Source organism: Rana temporaria, chromosome 3 (assembly GCF_905171775.1).
Source record: "Rana temporaria chromosome 3, aRanTem1.1, whole genome shotgun sequence".
Classification (NCBI taxonomy): Eukaryota; Metazoa; Chordata; class Amphibia; order Anura; family Ranidae; genus Rana; species Rana temporaria.
Window position 1 is genome coordinate 201168275 of NC_053491.1, and position 25230 is coordinate 201193504.

Consider the following 25230-nt stretch of genomic DNA (forward strand, 5'->3'; position numbering starts at 1 on the left):
TGTGCAATGGAAAGAAATACTTTACTTTTATATATGCTGCAAAATCTTCCCTTTGCTTCAGGGTCTCCAGATAGATGACAGCAGATGTGTAATTGAGGCAGTAGATCTGATGACTTAAGCAGAGATTATCCTTGAAGTACTGCAACATCAAATGAAAAATCTAGCTTTAGTCAAAATCACCAACGTATCTGACATATTGCAAGCTGTACTTTATGTATACACATCATACACTCCTGACATGATTCCTAAATCACAAGACAAAAAAAAGAAGACAATAAATACATCACTGTAATAGTAGCAATGCATTTGTTTTATTAACCGCTTCCGGACCGTCCACTGCATTTACTGCGGCAGGGCGGCCTGGCTGCGCAAAACAACATACCTGTACAATGTCTCTCCTTCTGGGTCTGGGTAATTGGACACAGCGGGAGCCAATCAGTGGGTTCGGCGGACACAACCACAAAAATCCATTGTGGTTGTGTATAGAGCCAAAATAATTGTGCCGATGTCCCAATATTTATGGACCTGATTGTACTGTATTTAATTTGCGTTACATCATATTTTAAGCAAGAATAACTAACTAGTTTTCGGGATTTTCAAGGTGACTTCATATCCAACCTCAGGAATGAGGTTGCAAAAATGAGGTATGGGTGCTGTAGTCAGAGCCTAGATGGCAAAATGCGCTGGGATACAGAACTAGTACCTCATTTTTTAAATGCACCTCGAAGGATGGCCATGGCTTGGATTCTTCTTGTTTAATAATATGTATTATGACCTGTTGAGAGGAGGGTGAGCATGGTGCCGGTTATAGACACTGCAGTTTTGTTACCAATCTTTATTATTAGGACCATATTACATTTTAACAAATATGATATTGAATAAAAATCATGAATTTTAATTGACTGTGTGAATTTCTTCCTGAGGTTTTGATATGAAAGCACCTTGAAAATCCCGCATACCATTTATTCTTGCTCAGATTTACTTTTTGAAAATGGTTATACCCAGTTTCAAATTGGTATACACCATATTTTGCAAGGCCTCTTTTTATAGCACACATGTACTGGTATGCTGCATCATCTCTATGTACTCCTATGTCTTCGTTATTATACAGGATTTATATAGCGCCAACAGTTTTTGCAGACCTTTACAAAATGAAGGCAGACAGTGCAGTTACAATACAGGAGGAATCAGAGGGCCCTGCTCATTAGCGCTTACAATGTAAAAGGGAGGGTCAAGTGATAAAAAACGTAATAAGTGTAGGGGAAGAGCTGATGGAGAAAATAAAAGTACACTTGTTAGGTAGAGGCAGGATAGGCTTCTCTAAAGAAAGGGGTTTTCAAAAAGGAAGCAAGGAGATGGGTCTTAGGGTATAAGGATTGGTCCAGCGAGGGCTTTTTAAGTATGGGGGTGACCAGTACCTGTTTTAGTGGGTCAAAGAAGATGCCAGTAGAAAGGGAGAGAATAAAGATGCAAGTTAGAGCCTGTAGGATAGAGCAAGAGGGTGGCTGTAGTATTTGTATTTGTGAGGATACAGGTGGTTTGGTCCAGGAACAGGTAGTTTGGTGTGCAATAGAATTTTTTTTTATCAAACTCCTCTATAGTAGCAGGGTTAACTGAGAGATGTAAGTATTGAGTGTGGTATGAGACCGACCTTTGTTAGCAAATCTGCCAGTGATAATGGGAAAGGAGTCGGTAATTCCAGTTCCTTGCTTTCGATCATATTATAAAGGCTGGTGGCAAAATTCAGGCTCTCCTAGGGAATAAAAAAAAATATATATATAAATATACCTCAATTAGGAGTGTTCAGTAAATGTACAAAGTAAAGATTCCCAGCATCTAACTTTAGTAACTGAAATCTTTTTTTGGATGTGGGATTCTGCACATTGCATATCATGCTTTCACTTTACAACACTTTCCTTATAAACATACACTAACAGGCAAATTAACTTTAATGGCGTCTTAAGCCTCGTACACACGGCCGAGGAACTCGACGTGCCAAACACATCGAGTTCCTCGGCCAGTTCAGCCCTGAAGCCGCCGAGGAGCTCGGCGGGACGAGAGCTCCCATAGAACAACGAGGAAATAGAGAACATGTTCTCTATTTCCTCGCCGAGCTCCTCGTCGGCTTCCTCGGCCGAAAGTGTACACACGGCCAGTTTCCTCGGCAGAATACAGCCAGAAACTCGGTCGGAAGCTGAATTCTGCCGAGGAAACTGGTCGTGTGTACGGGGCCTCAGTCCGTAGGGTAATGATTAAGCACATTTCTGTTGTCTGAAAATCGTCTACCTTGACCAATGCTGTTGTCCTCTGGTGTAATTTTGGATATTTTGATATTGCAATAAACTTTACTTGGAGCTCACATGAGGTGCAGTCGTTCCCTATTTTGACAGGTTCAATATTGAGTTGGCCCACTCTTTGCAGCTATAAAAGCTTCAACTCTTCTGGGAAGGCTGTCCACAAAGTTTAGGAGTGTGTCTATGGGAATGTTTGACCATTATTCCAATAGCGCATTCATGAGGTCAGGCACTGATGTGGATAAGAAGGCTTTGCTCGCAGTCTCTGCTCTAATTCATCCTAATGGCAGGTCAGACAAGTTCCTCCACCCCAAACTCGCTCATCCATGTCTTTATGGACCTTGTTTGTGTACTGGTGAGCAGTTATGTTGGAACAGGAAGGGGCCATCTCCAAACTGTTCCCACAAAGTTGGGAGCATGAAATTGTCAAAAATGTCTTGGTATGCTAACGCCTTAAATGTTCCCTTCACAGGAACTAAGGGGCCAAGCCCAAAGCCTGTAAAAAAAAAAAAAAAAACACAGCCCCCCTTCACCAAATGATTTGGACTAGTGCAAAAGCAATGTCCATAAAAACATGGATGAGCCACTTTGGGGTAGAGGAACATGACTGGCCTGCACACAGTCCTGACCTTAACCCGATAGAACACCTTAGGGAAGAATAAAAGCGGTAACTGCGAGCCAGGCCTTCTTGGGCACATTAGTGCCTGACCTCACAAATGTGCTTCTGGAAGAATGGTTAAACATTCCCATAGACACACCCCTAAACCTTGTGGACAGCCTTTCCAAAGGAGTTGAAGCTGTTATAGCTGCAAAGGGTGGGCCATCTCAATATTGAACCCTACGGACTAAGACTGGGAGGCCATTAAAGTTCATGTGTGTGTAAAGTCAGGCTTCCCAAAACTTTTGGTAATATAGTGTATGTAAGTTTTGACCTTTTAACACAAGAATGCAAATTACATTTTTAAGATTTGCCGAACCAAGTATAATCTACTTTTTAATTACAATTAAAAAAATTACAAGATTAGAAGAAATCTCTAAGTTTGAATTGTGTTTATAACATCTAAGGAAGGCTGCACAGGGATGATGTCACTTTAATAAAGTTTATTTTTCCAGACTGGACTAGACCAGACCAGCATTGCTGATGTATTTCAACCCTAATAGACTTAATCATAAACATCTACGATTAAGTCCAATATCAATAAAACATGTCAGAGAGGACTACCAGTACGTCAGTTTGATCGAATAAACATTAATAGAGCAATGCCACCAGTGTGCAGCCTTTTCTTTGATAACTGTGGATTTATGTGTGGGATAGGCTTTAAAGGCCAAGCATCTGGCTCACAGCAGACTAGAGAAGCATGCTTGGGTTTAAAGCAGCACAGCTCTTTGGGACCCTGAATTTTGCACTGCATAATAGCACATCATGATTGACTTACCCTTAAAAGGTATCCCTGTAGCAGCATGCGGTCGCCACCGACAGGGCATCCATCTTCACCTGGTCTTCCTTCCAGGTTTGTAGGCTTTGGCCGTTTGACCGGCTGAGCCACTATGATGTCCCGCGTGGGAGTGGATTGACAGCACATTCAGTGTGCCCTCACTTCAGAGCACAGTGCGCAGGCTCCAAGAACATCACCGGCTAAGGAAATTGTGAATATCACCTAAGCGGTACATGTTTAGGAGATATTCTTTGTACCTAGAGGTAAGCTTTATTAGAAGCTTACCTCTAGGTACAAGTGACCGAGTGGTAGTAAACTATTGTCTTAATATAGTAAACACACAACACAGAATGAAGCAGACTAGCGCAGTTTTGGTTCAGGTTGGGTTCAGTTTAAGTTGAATTTTAAAAGATTAGCCCGTACACATGTATTGTCAGATTTTAGAGAACCGGTCCTTCAACAACATTACCAGACGTCAGCTGTGTAGAGGACAAAAGACATTCTGGACAATCAAGGAACAACTACATGCACCAATCCAGTCATCTCAGGATCAGATTTGGGCAGAGGAGTAGGTTTTCCCTACATATAATCCCATGCAGTTAGATCTAAAGCAACCTAATAAAAACAAAATTACTACCTGTCAACCAATCCTAATTATACAAAGAGCATGCCGGTAAGGTGTCTTACCATCTCAGCAGCAGCAGTTTTCTATATGTAAATAAATGATATTTATTAAGGAAACATGGCAGGAAACATATTTACCTGGTTCAAATCCTCCAGATTAGCAAACAACCTAACCGGATCCACATCCAACAGAAGATCATTGTTCTGTAAGTGCTTTAGTGCATGAGAAAATATCTATAGTATAAAAAAAGAAAAAGCATAAGTGCAGTGTTGTCATAAATGATATACAATATTTGTCTTTAGCCGATAATAGAAGATGAATACAATAATACCTGAAAATATTTAAGCATGAAATAGTCCATTGCATAGGTCTCAGACCAATGAAACCTGAGTTCCAATTCATATTGCTTGTTGTGCATGTATAAAGCTGGCCATACACTAGTAGATTTTTGTATGAACACTCATACGAAAATTCTCAATACATTTGCTAACTTGAAGAACGTTGTTTGAAGAACTTCAAATTTTCTTTTACTATTCGATTTTGGAGTGAATGGACTTTCCCAAATGAAAACCACATTCATTTTAAGAAATTTGTTAGTTAAAAGAAAAAAAATATTCCATCTCGCTCTTTCAAATTTCTTTGTCAATATATGAACATTGATTTTACCCCACTAATGGTTAAAGTGGACTGTTGGCTGAGTGTTCAACTGGCCATAGCCAAGATAGTGTTGAAATCAGTTGAACTGGGCAACCATCATCTATCAGTATCATCATTCAGTTGGGGAAACATTATAGCAGATTTCAAAGGGATTCTAATAGTATGTCATCACCAACATAACAAAAAGAAAGATCGCTGTCTGAATACTCAGGGATGATCAAAAACAAACCCTCTCTAGCCAAAATCAACAACAAGGAAAGCTGCCCATTTCCAGACCAGTCTGTTATTGAAGAACTACTAATTAAGTCATTTAATTATTAGTATACAGTACAACAGCAATTTAGCTCTGTATTGTACTAATAGCTCTGCAGTTTCTTATTTCTTTTTGGCAAGATGTGGCTGAGTGGAGGGAGGAGCAGGACACCAAAGTGTGAATGACAGACACCCTATTGTGGGTTTTATGTTGGCCTGCCAGTAGATCCAAGATCTTTCTCAGATGCAAATCTAATGCAGCGTACACACAGTCGTTTTTCGGCATGAAAAAAAATTTCATTGTTTTCATCATGAAAAAAAATGTCTTTTTTCATCATGAAAAAAAATTTCATTTTTTTCATCATGAAAAAAAAACGAAGTTTTTCTAACTTCATCATTAAAAACGATGTTGCCCACACACCATTGTTTTGGACAAAATGATGAACAAAGCGCGGTGACGTAAAACATGTACGACGGCACTCTGAAGGGGAAGTTCTATTCGCCTTTGGGCTGCTTTTAGCTGATTCCTTGTTAGCAAAAGACGATTCGCGCTTTTTTGTCTGTTACAGCGTGATGAATGTGCTTTCTCCATTATGAATGGTAGTTTTACCAGAACGAGTGCTCCCATCTCATAACTTGCTTCTGGGCATGCGCGGGTTTAAAAACGTTGTTTTTGCCCACACACGATCATTTTTTACATCACGAAAAACGACATTTTTAAAAAGCGACATTTTTTTTGTCGTTTTTCAGAAGATGAAAAACGATCATTTTAAATGACGTTTTTAAAAACGTCGGTTTTTTTTTCATGCCGAAAAATGATCGCATGTACGCGGCATAATATTCTCAGCCTTGTGAATTCAGACAGTATTTTCCTTTCTACTGTAGTTCAGAGTAAAATAGCAGTCATTTGAAATGACAGATAATATATTGATTGCATGGCTTCATGAGTTCCAAACTTCCAGAGTTCAAATGGAGCTGAATGGCCAGAAATGCAAATATGATTGCTATGTATTTGAAGCTCCTGGACATTTGCTTCTGTTGTCCTCCCCACACTTCCAGAATTTTTATCATAGGTGTATTTTAAATGATGGAGACAGAATATCAACCAAAAAGCCAGAATGTTAGTTTACTTGCTGAACTGCAACTCAATTTATAAGTATTTGATTCTCAAGAAAAACATGGCTTGGTACTTGGTGGAGAACCCCTTGTTGGCAAGCAGAGAGGTCAAAGGTTTCTTGTATTTAGTGTCCAGGTTTTCACACATCTCAGGAGGGATTTTGGTTCACTCTTCTTTACAAATGTTCTCTAAATCCTTAAGGTTTCTTGGCTGTCTCTTGGCAACTCAAAGTTTCAGCTCCCTCCTTTAATAAAGGCCACACCATGAGCTTAATGAGATTCTTCTTGAGACAATCCTTTGTTGTACGTTTTGGGTCATTGTCAAGCTGGAAGACCCATCCACAACCTATCTTCAATGTTCTGGCTGAGGCAAGAAGGTTCTCATCCAAGATTTTACAATACATGGCCCCATCCATTGGCCACTCAATGCGGCAAAGTCAGCCTATGCCTTTAGTAGGGAAACAGCCCAAAAGCATAATGTTTCCACCTGCGTGCTTGACTGTATGGATGGTGTTCTTAGAGTAGTAGCATTTTTCTTCCTCCAAATGCGGCGAGTCCAGTTAATTGCTAAAGGAGCTCAATTTTGGTCTCCTCTGACCACGGCACATTCTCCCAATCCTTCTCTGAATAATTTAGATGTTCATTGGCAAGCTTCAGATGGGTCTGTACATGTGCCTTCTTGAGGAGGGAGACCTTGTGGGCGTTGCAGGATTTCAATCCATGGTGGCGTATTGTGTTACCAATGGTTTGTTTGGCAACTGTGGTCACAACTGTCTTGAGATTATTCTCAAGCTCCTCCTGTGTAGTTCTGGGCTTATCCCTCACTTTTCTCATGATCATCCTAACCCCATGTGGCAAAATCGTGCATGGAGCTCCAGACTGAGGGCGAGTGATGGTTATTTTGTATTTCTTCCATTTGTGAATAATCACTCCAACATTCATCTCCTTCTCACCAAGCTTCTAGCTCATTCCAGCCTTGTGCAGGTCTACAATCTTGTTCCTAACGTCCTTTGAAAGCTATTTGATATTGCCCATGATAGTGAGGTTTAAATGGAAGAAAGATTCTGTGGACAGGCTCATTTTTTACACATAACGGGTTGTTGTTAGGAGTACCTTCTTAAATTGACAGAACTAATCTGTGTACCACATGAGCATATCCTGTCTCTATCATTTAAAATATATCTATGACAAAAAATTATAGACCCTTAATTTCTTTGTAAATGGGCAATCTTACAAAATCTGCAGGAGATCAAATATTTTTTTCCCCCACTGTACATGGCTATACGATACAGCAGAGAATGTTTATAGGTGTGCTGGGATCATATGGAAGATAAATTGTTCAATATAGATCTGACACCATTTAATAGTTATAAGCACAGTCTAGAACACATTCCCAAACCCTATACACTTGAAAAACTACTTTAAAAATTCAAATATTAAAAGCACATTCAATTAAGAAAAAAATGTGTAACTAAACTCACCATTTTCAGAACTAGTAAATGCTCCAAAAAATAAGTGCATTCAGAAGTAAAAAGCTCCCATACAGACTGTTGTCTTTTCCTTTTTACTGCACTAGGAATCCCCTTAGGTTCAATACGATGCATGTTTCTGAATTCTTCCCAAGTTTTATCCTGTATTTGGAAGAAAGGCATAATAAACTATCTACGTTGATCTAACGAATAAATTGAAAATGTTTTACAAATTATTGACATCTGAACAAGGATACACTAAAATTAGTTAGATGTGAAAACTACCAAACAGAATTATTCTGTCAGGATTTAAATCTAGCCATGGCTCTAGATATGCACACAAATAACATGTATGTTGCTTACAATCATACATGAACTTAAAGTGTATTTGTGGTCAAAATGTAAAATCATATATTCATTTCCACGTTGCATTTTAATTATTACTAGCCTACTCCTAATAATTTGACATTTATAAACTTACTTTGTGATGTTCTCTACACATTTACTTACCTGAATTCTGTGACACCTATTTACTATACAACTACTGCTAGGTCACAGAAATCCCAGAAACTGCTTTCTGAACTACAGAGGTTCTGAAAAGAGCAATTGCAGGAGGCAGAGACAGTACAGGAATTACTGTTTGCAGGCAGCAGGTATCATGTGATTTGTAATCCTTAGGAATTGGAATATGAATTGAAAGTAAACAGCAGAAGAGAAGCTTAAAAAAACATGAGGGGAGTCCAGAAAGTTGTGGAAAGAAATGACCAGCTGACAAGCAGAAATCACAACATGAAAGATTTTTCAAGTAAACTTGGATAGAGGAGGAAAAGTTTAGAGCTTCTGTTTGTGGCCTTTTGGGAGATTCTCCTTCACTGCCCATTCATGTGATTGTTAGATAAACATAAAGTGAAGGAAAATCTGCATACAAACCACATGAAACCTCTAGCCAAAACAAAAAAACATTTTTTGTCTGGAGTTGGACTTTAACCACTTAAGGACTGCCTCCTGCACATTTTCGTCGGCAAAATGGCACGGCTGGGCACAGGCACGTACCTGTACGTCCCCTTTAAGTGCCCAGCGCGCCCGCGACCCGGTCCGAAGCTCCGTGACCGCGGGACCCGCAGACCCGATCGCCGCCGGTGTCCCGCGATCGGTCACAGGAGCTAAAGAACGAGGAGAGGTGTGTGTGTGTAAACACACCTTCCCCGTTCTTCACAGTGGCAATGTCACTGATCGTCTGTTCCCCGATATAGGGAAAGGCGATCAGTGACGTCACACGTCCAGCCCCACCCCCCTACAGTTAGAGACACATACGAGGTCACACATAACCACTACAGCGCCCCCTAGTGGTTAACTCCTAAACTGCAATTGTCATTTTCACAGTAAACAATGCATTTTTATGGCATTTTTTGCTGTGAAAATGACACTGGTCCCAAAAATGTGTCAACATTGTCCGATGTGTCCGCCATAATGTCGCAGTCATGAAAAAAAATCGCTGATCGCTGCCATTAGTAGTAAAAAAAAAACATTAATAAAAATGCCATAAAACTATCCCCTATTTTGTAAAAGCTATACATTTTGGGCAAACCAATCGTTAAATGCTTATTACGATTTTTTTTACCAGAAATAGGTAGAATAATATGTATCAGCCTAAACTGAGAAAAAAACAAATTTATATCTTTTTTGGGGGTATTTATTATAGCAAAAAGTAAAAAATTTTGATTTGTTTTCAAAATTGTCGCTCTATTTTTGTTTATAGCGCAAAAAATAAAAACCGCAGAGGTGATCAAATACCACCAAAAGAAAGATCTATTTGTGTGGGAAAAAAGGACGCCAATTTTGTTTGGGAGCCACATCGCACGACCGTGAAATTGTCAGTTAAAGCGAAGCAGTGCCGAATCGCAAAAACTGGCCAGGTCCTTTACCTGCATAATGGTCCGGGTCTTAAGTGGTTAATAAAACTCTGAATTTCCAAATATATTTGACATTTAAATATTACAGTATATTATTAGCCACTTAGGCTTTGCAACAATACCTTGACATTGTAAAAATTGTATTCACTGAAATCTGGTATCTTGAAAGAAGACAGGCAGTTTTCCAAATCTGAAATCTGTTTCTGTTTCCCCTTGATAAACTGAATAGAAAATAAGCAACAGGCATGACATTTTTACAGTACAATTACCTGCTGACATACAGTATAGTTTATTTTAATCTAGTTGATAACCAACTATGAATTAACAAATCAACCAACCAGATTTGAGCCTAATGCTGCTTTGACACGGATGCGGTGTGGTTTGACCATACTGCAGGAGCAGCACAGTGTACCGGCGAGTTAGCTGCGTTTTCCCATAGAGTTCTATTAGGTCCTACGTTTTTGAAAGCTCACCAAAACCGTCGGACCTAAAAGAACTCTATAGGAAAAAGCAGACAACCTGCACCAAACCCATGGGTACACATCTCTAAGATAACTGTAAATAATTCCTGGCTGTTGGACCCCCTGTACGACCCTGAAAAAAAACAAAAAAAGGCAAAAAAATAAAAAAGCCCCATAAAGGCTAGCAGTGTCGATCCACGAAGGTACGCGCGGCCGTCGCATTCTCTTACGTCGTCGCTAGTCGGCTTTTCCCAGCGTATAGTTAAAGCTGCTATTTCGTGGCGTATAGATAGACTTGCCATGTTAAAGTATGGCCGTCGTTCCTGCGTCAAATTTTGAATTATTTTTTTTTGCGTAAGTCGTCCGTGAATAGGAAAGGACGTAACTCACGTCTACGTTCAAAAAATGACGTCGGTGCGACGTAATTTCGCGCAAAGCACGGCGGGAATTTTTGAAACGGAGCATGCGCATTTCAATCGGCGCGGAGACGCGCTTCATTTAAATGAATCACGCCCCTTACCCGCCCAATTTGAAATACGCACCGAGAAATACACTACGCCGCCGTAACTTACGGCGCAAAATCTTCCTGGATTCGAAATTCCGCCAGGTAAGATACGACGGCGTATCGTATCTCTGATACGCTGCGCCAGGGCAATTCTTTGTGAATCTGGCCCAAGGACTGCAAATATGCACAGACTGGTCTATGCGGATATCACCCCGTATGCCCTTTAATCCTGGCAGTGCTTGAAACTGGAAGCCCAAAAATTCCCTAAACTTAAGAAAAAAACAGCCCATTGATTTTTGAACGAATAAACTTTCATGGTAGAGGGTAGTAGGATTTTTACTTTAAATATCATGCAAGCATGCATGCCCATTTATCTCCAAGTAGCAATAAAGACCATTGTTAAAACAAAAACATAAAAATAAAATGAAATACTCACTGATGTTTTCTTAGAGAAAGGCCATTTTGGTTTCTTAGCATCTACATAAAAATATTGTTATTAATGCCTTAATTTTCACCATTGACAGTACTCGTTTTATACTTAATAAAAATAGTAATACTGCGCCATTTATTATAAATTGTGAATCAGCTGGAATGCACAAAAAACACATAGTGAGATATTGTGAATCAATGGTACTATATATACACAGGACACCAATAAACGGAAAATTATAAAAAAATATGTTGAAAAAGTTTGCTAAATATATACGTATATATATATATATATATATATATATATATATATATATTAATATATATATATATATATATATATATATATATATAGAGAGAGAGAGATAGAGAGATAGATAGATAGATAGATAGATAGATAGATAGATAGATAGATAGATAGATAGATAGATAGATAGATAGATAGATAGATAGATAGATAGATAGATAGAAGTCCACATGCAATCCAAGGTTATTATGCAGATTCTTCTGGGCTAACCGTAAATTATTTCACTCCGGGATCCATGGCTCACAATAATATTACAAGTGTGTGATTTGAAAAAAAGATTAACACAGCCACCTCTAGTAATGTGGAACTATAGAACACACACACAACTTTTTTTGTCTGTTAAAAATAATTACAAAAACAGAAACTTCTTATCCCCAATTAGAAAAAGATGACTCTCATAGACCTCCATGTGTGTGTTTACTGTTTACTGAACCAATAGGCCAGTCTCGACAGACATAAGACAAGCTAAACATTAACAATAAAGCAAACTTGTAAAATCATTACCAAGTCAAAAGAAGCGTATCAAGAAAAAATATTCCATGTGGACATGTGACAAGCTCTGTCAAATAGAAAAGTGCTTACAATCGTTGTGATATGTGAGTGCTGTTCTGTGATGCAATACACTGTTAGCACAGGTTGTATGATGATAAGCCCAGGGATGCGTCAATGACAGCCTAGGTTTACAGGAAAAATTTGTCTGACTCTGTATCTTTCAACCAGGTGTGGTGGCAACCAGTGGCAGAGGAGATCACAGTATTTTTCAAATCTAGAGGGCAAAATCATGCTGGGGTTGAGCTTTAATGAGTATGTATAGTTTTACTTTTTATTTTGGATAGAGCAGGAAATAATTAGAACCCCTGGTCATGTTATTGCCATCTGTGTCCCCAGTAAATTCACCCTCTGAAACTATCTACTGATTACCGTCACAGAGATAGAAAGTGATGGGAAATCCAAAAGTTTACAGTTTTCCTAGAATCTGAACTAAGGGGAAATCTTCCTATTGAGACATTTGTTCCATTGATAACTGCTTTTCTCTATCTCCCTGTTCCTGAGACAAGACCAGAAGCCAAGGGAAATCTCCCTAACATGACATAAAACAAAAAAAAAAAAAAATCACCCTATCGAGAAAAAAAAAAAAAAAGGAGTTTTGGCTATACATAGGGTTTAGGTGAAAACTTGGGGGGGGGGGGGGGGAGGTGGGGTTACAATAACTGGTGCACATAGAATCTCTCCACAAATTCAAACTTCTATCCTACAAGGGGCCCAAGGATATCTTCTGTGCCCTATAAAAAGCTTGATTGGGCCCATTGCCTCTAAAACTTGTAGGTACTGGCTGACAATCATCAATTGTGTATGTTAATATGCTTGTAGGATAACAAAATTAAGTGCATAAAACTTTTATGGGATTTAATTGCATCTTATACAGTATGGCTAGATGGGACTATACCCCAGCCAAACTCCACTCAAAGGCAGACTATTTTAGCAAGCTTATTTGGCACTTTGCAAACTTACCTGCATTAGGCAACCATGAAGCATTGTACATATAATCAGAGGCACCATCTGATACCAGAAGATCTCCTGGAAACACCTCCAGACCAGGTATGCTTAGCACTACTGAACTGCGTCGCCTTTCACCCCGTCTTTAAAACAAAATAATATTATAGTGGTTACAGTTAAAGTGCAAGTCATTTGAGATCCTTTAGGGCAGTGTTTCCCAACTCCAGTCCTCAAGGCACACCAACAGGTCATGTTTTCAGGATTTCCCTCAGATGAAACGGCTGTGGTAATTACTAAGGCAGTGAAACTGATCAAATCACCTGTGCAAAATAATGGAAAGCCTGAAAACATGACCTAAATAAACAAAAAGCCGCGCCAAGTAAGTATGAATGAAAAAACCTCTCCTTTTAGAAAGAGAGGTTAACAGAAAGTCCAAAAAAGAGTCCTTATATTGATAAGCATAAGCTCCCAATATAACATCCAACAAATGTAATTCCTTAGAGGTTGCTCGTGTTATAATACTGGATCTTTCAATCACCCGGTGACATATCATACAAATCGTGAGATCCCTCCACCGAGAATAATGAGCCTCTTACCAGATGGCAAGTAATCAGAGCAATTGGCTATAGCCCAGCCACGGCCTTTGGATTTCCCAGAAGTCACAGGACAGGACCAATAGCGACACGACCTTGGCTAAATCGATTATCCTTGGGGGAAATATCAGCTTACCACGATTGTTTATCGAATGTAGCTGATTGCACGTCCTAAGCTGGGTGAGGAGATGTCTAGTGCCAGAGATATCCCCTTCCCCTTTATGTTTTATTGGGTTTTTTTCTGCTTTGATCGAATCCGTAGATTTTGATCGGCGGACAATTGGGTAACTAACGAATTAAAGTTGCTAAGTTTTTAATACGATTGGCCCCTTTTTTCTTATTGTTGCTAATTTTTCCAGAGGCGTTGCGCCGCGCTTCCTGGTTTGGGCAAACACCCATATTGCAAATGGCGTTTTCTGCATCCACTGAGCTGCTTTTCATATTGAGTGGCAGGTATATAAAGGTGTCTCACTGCCGAAAGCCCCACCCCCATTGAGAACGTCCCCTTGTGACGAAAACGCGTTTGGGAGGCTACGCCAGTGACGTCACCACGCTCGGGAGGAGGGCTCCTGCATGCCGGCCGGCATTTATATTTTAAACACACGCTGTTTTTATTACCGATTGCTGTAAGTACAATACTTTTTTAATAAAATCTGTTACCCAGCGGTATTACGCTATATGCGTCCTTTCTTTTACATACTCCCTGTATTGGAGCGATCGATTTAGCCAAGGTCGTGTCGCTATTGGTCCTGTCCTGTGACTTCTGGGAAATCCAAAGGCCGTGGCTGGGCTATAGCCAATTGCTCTGATTACTTGCCATCTGGTAAGAGGCTCATTATTCTCGGTGGAGGGATCTCACGATTTGTATGATATGTCACCGGGTGATTGAAAGATCCAGTATTATAACACGAGCAACCTCTAAGGAATTACATTTGTTGGATGTTATATTGGGAGCTTATGCTTATCAATATAAGGACTCTTTTTTGGACTTTCTGTTAACCTCTCTTTCTAAAAGGAGAGGTTTTTTCATTCATACTTACTTGGCGCGGCTTTTTGTTTATTTATGTTGATTGTGTATTTCGCACGATAGCTGCTGCCTTGAAATCATTGTGTTGTAGCGCAGTTTTTGTGTTTTTTCTGAAAACATGACCTGTTGGTGTGCCTTGAGGACAGGAGTTGGGAAACACTGCTTTAGGGTACATGCTATAGTCATTACTGTTTACTAATTTCCATCATTTCCAGCTTCTTTAGTTTATACATCTATATACTTTTATAACAGATTGGTTTTTGGACTATCTGCCTTATGTTTATTCTCATATTACACATAATAAGTATATACAAATCTCTATTAATATATTGGACCATAGGCTTTCATCAAGGTCTGGTCACAGTGCTGGGGCGGTTTACAAACCAAATTTGTGAAAGTTCAAAGGTCCCCGCAGACGCTTATTTTAGCTAATACTCTGACTGACAAGTGTTAATTAACTTTAACAAAAGTAGTTGTGGGCCTTTCTCTGATTATTTGCCCAACTGCTTTGATGAAAGATGATTACTACTTATCTTTATTAAAATTCCAGTATAATTGAAAAAAGTAGAATGTCTCCATAACTAGAAAATGTTGTAATGGTGGCTTTTACATTTCTGGCAAGAATTCAGTGGGACTTGTCATGCAATCTCCTTCTGCATCACAGTAATAGACAAACACAATATTTCTAATCTAATAATATACAAACAGTAGTCTCTTATGTCTTTATTAAAGCAGAGGCCCACCCTAAAAATAAATTTCACATTATTAGCTTCCTTTTAATGTAAAAAAAAAAATCATTTTGCAAAAAAAATGTTTTTACTTGCCTCAAAGGCCCTGTTACTAGGCAGACTTCTTAATCTGCCTACTTCCTATTCTACGGTGGCCCTACTCCTTTTCAAGACTCGCCTGGCCTCCTGGGAAAGGAGTGTCATCATTTCCCAGGAGTCTGTGGGCATTACTGTGTATCGGCGTAACAAGCGCCGTTTAACAGCGCATGCGTGAGATCGAGAGGTGCATGCTGCTTTACCCAGCATGCACCTCTCTCAGGAAAAGCAGGAAGAGAAATCAACTGGGCTTCACATGCTCACAGCTAAGATGGAAACGGCCACAAGATCGTTGACAAGATATTCTGTAAGTTTTTTATTTGATAACTGAACAAAATCGGGAAGTATTGATATCTTTTACAGCATATATATTATACTAATTTTGAGATTGTAAAAAAATAAATAAAAATTATGGACGGAACACCACTTTAAATGGAATTAAAATGGTTTGGGTAAATCTATTTTATTTTAAAGCTTATACTTTAAGTAGATTTTCATATCTTGTGTTTAGTCTTTGTAGAAAATCTTTATTTTACAAATGGGTGCTTTCTAAATAGAGACCACAAAAAAAGCTGCATTTAAACTCTTTGAACTATGCGGGACCCCTTGGTAAAAGGTTCACACTTATACGGGATCGGGAATAAGTGTAAATTGCAGCTGCAGACAAACAAATAAGAAAGGTTGCTCTTTAGCAGACGCTCTGGGGTGCCAGTAATTCTTATCGGCACCCCCATGCATCTGAAAACACAGCATGCTTTCAGGTTTGGCAAACCATGTGGTGCAAAAGCACCGTGAGGTTTCCACGCCAATGTGATTTTAGAAAGGTGCAGGGACCTTTTTCCTGCAGGTACAGAAGCCCATTAAAGGTAATAAACTGCTGTGATCGTGCAAACGTGGCACACAAGAATTACATATATGTGAAAATAGCAAACCAGGCAAAACAACATGTTTTTTCTTCCATAAACAGTCTTTATGTAGTTCATGGTACAAGTCCTTAAAGTGGACCTTCAGTCATTTTTTCAACTTTTTATCTATTAAATCTTCTGCCCTTGTTGTTTTAACTTTGGATAGTAAAACGTTTTTTTTTTCTGCCAGTAAATACCTTATACAGCCCAAATTCCTCTTTCCTGTCTTGTCATTAGCCTAGGCTTGACATCATGCACATCTCTCTCTCTAACCCTCATGAGAGTTTGCCAGGCAGGGAGGGGGGGGATGAGTCATAAGAGAGCAAATGAGAGCTGCAGGCGTGCCTCTGTGTCTGTGTAAATCCAGAAAGTGAACAGGCGGCAGCTTCAGCTGCCCACAGTTAACATTTATGCAGCCAAACTCAGGGGAGGGAGATTTCCTGCAGCATATTTGGCAAGTACAGAATCACAGTATATATAAAATAATATGCAAAGTGGTTGGAGGGAAGCTTCAAAATGGCAAAGATGTTTTTATTACAAATTATGTGAGCAGACTGCAGTTCCTCTTAAAAATGAACAGGTGCTTTTCACATGCAAGGCAAAGCAAATGTTTAACTCAAAGTAAAACTGTAGGTTCACTGTCCTTTTACATCATGCGTATGACTTGTACATTATGGTGAACTCAACTTTTGGTTTGCTCTTTTCCAGTACCAACAGTTTAGAGCTGCCCCTTGCCAATCTTTATGCCTCCACTTTCAGGTTTTCATTGTTCTTCCTTGGCCATTGATGATGTAATTTTTCTGACACTTGGCTGAGAGTGTAAAGTGCACTGCACATGTGCAGCAGGCAGCGTACAGTACGGAAAAAAAAATCTAGGAGCAGGACGTTTTTGGCAGAAGAGACGAAAATAAATAGTTTTTTTTTTTAATAAGTAAAGTAATGCAACAATTGCCGCCCTACCCAGCTTTGCATAGTTTCCATTCCTACACAGCTCTAGTCAGTGGGCAGCAGCAAAAAGTACACAGTACTTCTGAGTACTACTGAGTCCCTGTTCCTCAGTAACAAGGCTGGTGCTTGATTGCTCTAGCACCCAGCACTGTCACATGGTGGCTGGGAGTAAAGCTGTGTACAAACGTATCAAAATTAGGCGGTTTCAGCAGGAATAAGACGATCATTGCTTCATGAATAATCATGTAACCTTAAAGGTAATAATGCAGCATTCTGCACATGCCACTGCGCGCCAATGACAAATGTAGAAAACAATCTGGAGTTGAGCACATTTATGAACTGTTAGGTGAAATTTTATTTGTGTTTACAAGACTTCATGTGTTCATGTGTAAAGCAGTCATATGTGATGGAAGAGTCACATAGATGAGGCCGATTCAGATCATTGCTGTAGCAAGCTTGTGAAAGTTTAAAGTTTTTGTATTCACGAATACGCTCAGAATGACAAGTGTTTATTAAACTTTAACACAGGAAGTTGCCGACCTCTCTCTTATTATTTTGCCCATTTTCTTTCATAAAAAGGAAGAGTACTACTTATTTTTTTTTTATCTTGAATTTATCTGTACAGTATTTAATGTTTTCAACAATAAAGTGGAGAAGTTTGACCTAAAGCCCTGTACACATGTGCCAAATGTCAGGCGGCATCCACCGGTTCAATAGAAATCATCTGAGATTCGTCCCGTATGTACTGCAGCTGGTTCAACAAGGGCAAATAAAAAAAAAGGGGGGGGGGGGGGGGTCTGCCGACCGACTCCCGATCAGCGCTCACAGACAATTTTTTTTCGTTCAGCTCGCTGGGTTGAATATAGAAGTGTGTATGAGGCTTTAAACATCGAACTTAGAAGTCAAAACAATACAATGGACAAGGGTTTGCGGACTAGTAAATAATGAACATGATGTGTATTGTATTGCATTATTATTTTAAATGATATGTATAATGAAATACACATGAATATTGGATATAGGAAATCAGGTGGATACGGATATACAGTTTTTTCTGGGTTAATTCTCTTTTAGATATAATGTACAAGTTAAAGAGATTAGCTTGACGTTAATTATTAACAGTGTATATTGATGGCCATACACAAAACAATGAACAGATGAACAATGACAAAATCAATAGTTTAAACAGTCTTTATCTTGAAAGGGCTGTTTGACACAATCCAATAAAAAATTGATTTGGTCAAATTCAACCACATGTATTCGTCACTACTATGTGGGATCACTATCATACCCTTCACACCCTTTTCCTGCACACTCTGGGTGCTGTCATTCCTACCACACTGCTTCTTTTACATATACATCCCACGGTATACCCTTCCTTTCTCCTATCCTTCACATATTGGCCACCATCATACAATCCAACACTTCTCTCACGCGCATACTGCCTGCTGTCATACCTTTTGCACATACTGTACCTTCCCATACCCAGCATCCTACCTCACATACTTCCTTCTTTCATACCCTCTGTACTTTTTTCTGCCCATATTGCTCATCTCATACCCTCCGTATTCCTCTCCTGCTCACACTGCTCCATTTCCTACCCTTCGGCAACCTACTTCTGCATATGCAGGCCACCATCGTACCCTTCGGCACTTCTGTCCTGCACATACTCCCTGCTGTAAACCACTCCATCCTCCTCTCCTGCACATACTGCCCCTTCTTATACCCTCCGGCAATCCCCTTCTGCACATATGGGCTGCCATCATACCCTCCAGGACTCCTCACCTACACATACTGCCCCCCCCTTCCCTTTATACTCTGGGCACTCCTTTCCTGGACATACCACTCCCTCTCAAACTCCAGCAATCCTATCCTGCACATAGTGCCCCCTTTTATATCCCTTTGCACTTCTCTCCTACACACATTGGATGCTTTGCTACTCTCTGCAATCCTCAACTTTACGGAATTTTAACTTTATTAAAACTGTTTTGCAGGATAGATTATAAAACTACTACTTCTTTTAGCTCAGTCCCTCTACCACATTTTATTGTTTTTGTTTCCCAGCAGCACTTGGCATCTAATGTGGGCATTTAAAGCAGGAGTTCACCCAAAAATCTACTTTCTGCAGTTAGATCCAGCATACTGCTGACATCTGCAGTATGCTGGTCTTTTTTTATTTTATTTTGGTACTTATCGTTATAGCAGTTTTTTTTCTATGGCTCCGAGCGGGGATTACTTCCTGGTATAGGCGTTCCCGAAGACAAGCAAGTTGATTGACAGCCTTCGATAGCGCGCCACGGCTTCCGAAAATCCACACGAGTGACACTCGGCAATTTACGGCGCCTGCGCAGTCAGCTCTACATGGCAGGCGCAGGCGCCGTAAACAGCCAAGTGTCACCTCGGCTGTTTTCGGAAGCCATGACGCGCTATCGAAGGCCGTCAATCAACTTGCTTGCTTTCGGGAACGCCCATTCCCCGAAGGATTCCCCGCTCGGAGCCATAGAAGAAATACCGCTATAACCATAAGTACCAAAATAAAATAAAAAAGACCAGCATACTGCAGATGTCAGCAGTATGCTGGATCTAACTGCAGAAAGTTGATTTTTGGGTGAACTCCCGCTTTAAGGCAGATCAGTGTGGAATGTGTTCATTCAACAGACACACCTCACTGATCAGGATGTTACCTCTCACAGCTTTACATGTTTCAGATAAAATCTTGGTCATAATGCATCACATTTACTGCACAGCTTTCTTTACTTACATGCATTGCAGTATTAGCCATTCTACATTGTTGGAAAATAGCAATTATACAGCAGGATGTAATTAGCTAATGTAATATATTGTTAGTTATGACATGACAGTAACCACCCCAACAAAAAAAATAATTGGGGAGAGAATGGTTGTGGTAAGTGGTTGGGCATGATATGATGGTACAAAATACAATCTAAACTGGCTCTGTAACAGAATCAAACATGTTACCAAAGGCACAAACACCAATATGAACTTTATTGACTTGAAAAGTTATGTACATCATAATCTGGATATATCCATGCTCCATTTACATTTATCTCAGAGCAGAACCTGTACTGCAAGTAAGGTCCATTGAAGCCTGGGTGAAACTCCTGTGGAGTGTAGAAGAACCAAATATGGGTTACCAGAGGGTTTGGCTGAGCAGAAAGCCATTCATTTCTCTTAGAGGGGGTGTGTGTGCGCTTTTATACCTGGAAAAAGATTAATGTGTTCTTAGACATGAAATAAATATTTGCAAAATCTGCTTCTTTGTGTTTGGATAGAGTGGGAATTGGAAACTGTGCAACCTATGCAGACATCCCCTAGCTGATCTCTGCTTGGTTGGATTTTAATCAGATAATTGCTATTTTACCAAGAAAAGGTCAGGCTGGATTCCTACTCGGTGTCTAAACAACCAATACAAGCATGCATGTTTATTCTGCGATTATAGTAAGGAACAAATATTAATGAATAACTTCATCTCAAGTCTAATAAGACCCTATGCACACAGGGCATTTGCCCAGCTCTCCTAAACGCCTTTCCTCCTGGCAGCAGCGTTTGGGCAGAACACTTGACAACTGGAAATAGTTTTGGGTGCCTCAAGCACTTAGGTGTTAATTGAATTGGCCAGAATAATCATTTATTCTAACTATTGAAATTAAATAGTGCTTAATGCACCTAGCGTTAACACAGGTTTAGATGTGTTAATACGCGTCAAGCAATTGTTCTGCCAAAACACAGCTGCTCCTGAACACGCTGGCAGCTGGGGTGCCGCTAAACGCCCATGTGTGCATGGACACATACACTATATTGTTAAAAGTATTGGGACGCCTGCCTTTACACGCAAATGTACTTTACTGGCATCCCAGTCTTAGTCCATTGGGTTCAATATTGAGTTGGCCCACCCTTTGCAGCTATAACAGCTTCAACTCTTCTGGGAAGGCTGTCCACAAGGTTTAGGAGTGTGTCTATGGGAATGTTTGACCATTCTTCCAGAAGAACATTTGTGAGGTCAGGCACTGATGTTAGACAAGAAGGCCTGGCTCGCAGTCTCAATTCCAATTCATCCCAAAGGTGTTCTATTGGGTTGAGGTCAGGACTCCGTGCAGGCCAGTCAAGATCTTCCACCCGCCACTCTAATTCATCCCAAAGGCTGGTCCAAATCATTTGGTGGAGGGGGAATTAGGGTGTGGGATTGTTTTTCAGGAGTTTGGCTTGGCCCCTTAGTTCCTGTCAGCATACCAAGACATTTTGGACAATTTCATGCTCCCAACTTTGTGGGAACATTTTGTGGCTGGCCCCTTCCCAATACATGACTGCTCACCAGTGCACAAAGCAAGTTTTATAAAGACATGGATGAGAGAGTTTGGGGTGGAGGAACTTGACTGGCCTGCACGGAGCCCTGACCTCACCCCAATAGAACACCTTTGGGATTAATTAGAGCAGAGACTGAGAGAGCCAGGCCTTCTTGTCCACATCAGTGCCTGACCTCACAAATGAGCTTCTGGAAGAATGGTCAAACATTCCCATAGACACACTCCTAAACCTTGTGGACAGCCTTCCCAGAAAAGTTGAAGCTGTTAGTGCTCATTTACACTTGCTTTGGCTTCAACACACTTTAAAGCGCCTACTGCTCCAACATGCTTTTATTATGTGTTTTTGGTGCTTCAGCGGAGTGTCTGAGATGCTCTTTAGAAGCTTTTTTGAAGCTTGACAGATGCCCTGCATGTGTGTGGATATCTCATACCTGCAATTTCTCCAAAGCGAAATTAAAGCCTCTCAAAAGCTGCAGGTGCTTCAAGCAAGCTTTGTCATAGAGTTCTATGGAGGCTTTGAAGATGATTTAAAGCACTACTAAAGCTTGTCTGAAGCAATGTTTTGAAGTAAGTGTAAACTAGCCCTTAGGGCCAATTTAGAAATCTATGGCAAAGCTCGCTTGAAGCACCTGCAGCTTTTGAGCAGCTTTAATTCAACTTTAGCTTCCCTTTGTTTTGGATAAATTGTAGGCATGAGATATCTACACACACACACACAGGGGGCATCTGCCATAAACACATTTACAGATCCAAATAGGAGTTTTTTGGGATTTTAAAGGTGCAAATTTACAACAGGATTTATAGAAAAATAATATTCATTGTAACATTTTAAAAGTACACATCCAAAGATGAATATATGATCATACAGTACATTTAACAGGTGCAGGCTGATTAAGTCACTAGATGTTTCGCCACCAATAGTGGCTTCTTCAGGAGAATTTATTATCAGGCACTGTATACGCTGGAAATAGAGAAAGATTATTTTAAGAAAAAAAAACTATTTGGATCTGTAAATGCTCTAATCAGGGGATTTGGTGCTGGATAAATATCAGATGAGCAATAATTCTTCTCCACATCATAAAAGCATGTTTAAGCGGTAGGCGCTTTAACTGCTTGCCGACCAGCTGCCGCAGTTATACGGCGGCAGGTCGGCTCTGCTGGGCGAGATCACGTAGGTATACGTCATCTCGGCGTTCAGACAATAGGGGCGCGCTCGCTCCCCGCTCGCCCCTGATGCCGACTAGCGTGCCTGGCGGGGGGGCGATCACCACCGGGCACCCGCGATCGCTCGTTACAGAGCGAGAACCGGGAGCTGTGTGTGTAAACACACAGCTCCCGGTCCTGTCAGGGGGAGAAATGACGGATCGTCTGTTCATACAATGTATGAACAGCGATCAGTCATTTCCCCTAGTCAGTCCCACCCCCCTTCAGTTAGAACACACCCAGGGAACATACTTAACCCCTTCCTCGCCCCCTAGTGTTGACCCCTTCCCTGCCAGTGGCATTTTTATAGTAATCAATGCATTTTTATAGCACTGATCGCTATAAAAATGCCAATGGTCCCAAAATTGTGTCCGAAGTGTCCGCCATAATGTTGCAGTACCGATAAAATCGCTGATCACCGCCATTACTAGTAAAAAAAAATATTAATAAAAATGCCATAAAACTATCCCCTATTTTGTAAACGCTATAACTTTTGCGCAAACCAATCAATAAACGCTTAGTGCGTTTTTTTTTTTTTTTTTATGAAAAATATGTAGAAGAATACGTATCGGCCTAAACTGAGGAAAAATTTTTTTTATTATATATATTTTTGGGGGATACTTATTACAGCAAAAAGTAAAAAATATTTTTTTTTTCAAAATTGTCGCTCTATTTTTGTTTATAGCGCAAAAACTAAAAACCGCAGAGGTGATCAAATACCACCAAAAGAAAGCTCTATTTGTGGGGAAAAAAAGACGCCAATTTTGTTTGGGAGCCACGTTGCACGACAGTTAAAGCGATGCAATTGTCAGTTAAAGCGATGCAGTGCCAAATCGCAAAAAGTGGCCCGGTCATTGACCAGCAATATGGTTCGGGGCTTAAGTGGTTAATGTGTGTTGAAGCTGAAGCAAGTGTAAAATGAGCCCTAATAGTTGCACAGGGTGGGCCAACTCAATATTGAACCCAACAAACTAAGACTGAAATGCCATTAAATTTCATGCGAGTGTAAAGGCAGTTTGACAATATAGTGTAGGCTAACAGGGAGAGACGTTTAGAGGCAGAAAAAAAATGACAGATGCCCTTAAAAGCAGTGTTTTTAACGTTCAGTGTGCATGAGGCCCAATACATGTTGCAGATACATCAGGGGAGAAGGGGAAATCTCTAAATCTAGCATTTTATATGCTGTCTATACATTGCAATATTTATTTTTGTCAGGTTTATTCACTTCTAATGAAAGTCTTCAATTTCCCCAAAGTACATAGTATAACAAATAATTTCATGCAAGATAGGCAAATTTAAACTGAATGGGACTCTCATTGCCAATGCGTGCAGGCAATTATAGAAAACCAGATGTCTTCCCAAAGACAATGGGCAGGGAAACAGACCAGTAGACCCCAAGCTGCTTCTTATATAGTGCACCTGACAGCCTAAGTTCATGTAATGCCGCGTACACACCATCACTTTATGTGATGAAAAAAAAACAACGTTTTAAATCATGAAATAAAACTACGTTTTTGAAACTTCATTTTCAAAAACGACGTTGCCTACACACCATAGTTTTTTCAAAATGCTCTAGCAAAGCGCGGTTACGTTCAGCACTCTTTTCCATTGAAGCTCGCTTCATAACTTGCTTCTGAGCATGCGCAGGTTTAAAAACTTCCTTTTTCCCACACACTATCATTTTAATTGACACAAAAAACGACGTTTTGAAAAACGACACAAAAAATTGAAGCATGCTTCAATTTTTTTTTGTCTTTTTTCACAAGACATAAAACAACGTTTTCCCCCACACACGGTCATTTTAATTGACGTTTTTCAAAACGACATTTTTTTTCATCACATAAAGTGATGATGTGTACGCGGCATTAGTGTTGTAACACCATTACAATCTTTCCTTAGGAGCCCCATATGAGAACATTAATTATGTAAATTTCAAATGCCAGGTCACACATGAGTAGCAGGTGGAAACATTTAATTCTGGCATACCTCATTTAATTCTGGCACACCTCATCTTGCATCACAATCTTGAAAAAGCCACCATTGACACCTGAGCATTTTGTAGCCTGAAGCTCCTAAATGTTAAACATCCAAAATACCTATGTACAGTATTTCAATGGTGTTCACATATGAGCACTGTACAATATGTGAGCTACTTTTGAGGCAGAACTGGGCTTTCTGTCCCCATAAATTTGAATAGGAACACCTGAAAACATGTAAATCAAGCTTTTTCCTACACGTTTTTCAGGCCCTTTTAGTCGGTAAGAAGCGGTCTCCTCTTCTCAGTACTTTCCATATGCTAAAACGAAAACACCTGAGCTTGAATACATGTGTAAAATGTTTAAATGACTCTTCTAAAACACTTGTGTATGTGTGCAAAACTCTCAAAAAATTCTGATTTCAGTGTCTTCTGTTGTGAATTTCAGAGACATATTTCTCCACAATGC

General features: G+C 39.9%; 1 protein-coding gene across 2 annotated transcripts in view; it reads right to left on the bottom strand.

Annotated features, from left to right (window-relative positions):
- The window catches only part of PLEKHG7 (pleckstrin homology and RhoGEF domain containing G7), a 101764-nt gene that overhangs the window by 19834 nt on the left and 56700 nt on the right, over window positions 1-25230 (bottom strand). For both annotated transcript variants that reach the window (XM_040344136.1, XM_040344137.1), the window contains 7 exons: window positions 12977-13104; window positions 11165-11205; window positions 9885-9983; window positions 7862-8011; window positions 4493-4588; window positions 1652-1753; window positions 26-139 (listed from right to left, as the gene is read on the bottom strand). In XM_040344136.1, coding sequence (XP_040200070.1) covers window positions 26-139; window positions 1652-1753; window positions 4493-4588; window positions 7862-8011; window positions 9885-9983; window positions 11165-11205; window positions 12977-13104 — 730 coding nt within the window. The remainder of the gene's footprint in view (window positions 1-25; window positions 140-1651; window positions 1754-4492; window positions 4589-7861; window positions 8012-9884; window positions 9984-11164; window positions 11206-12976; window positions 13105-25230) is intronic.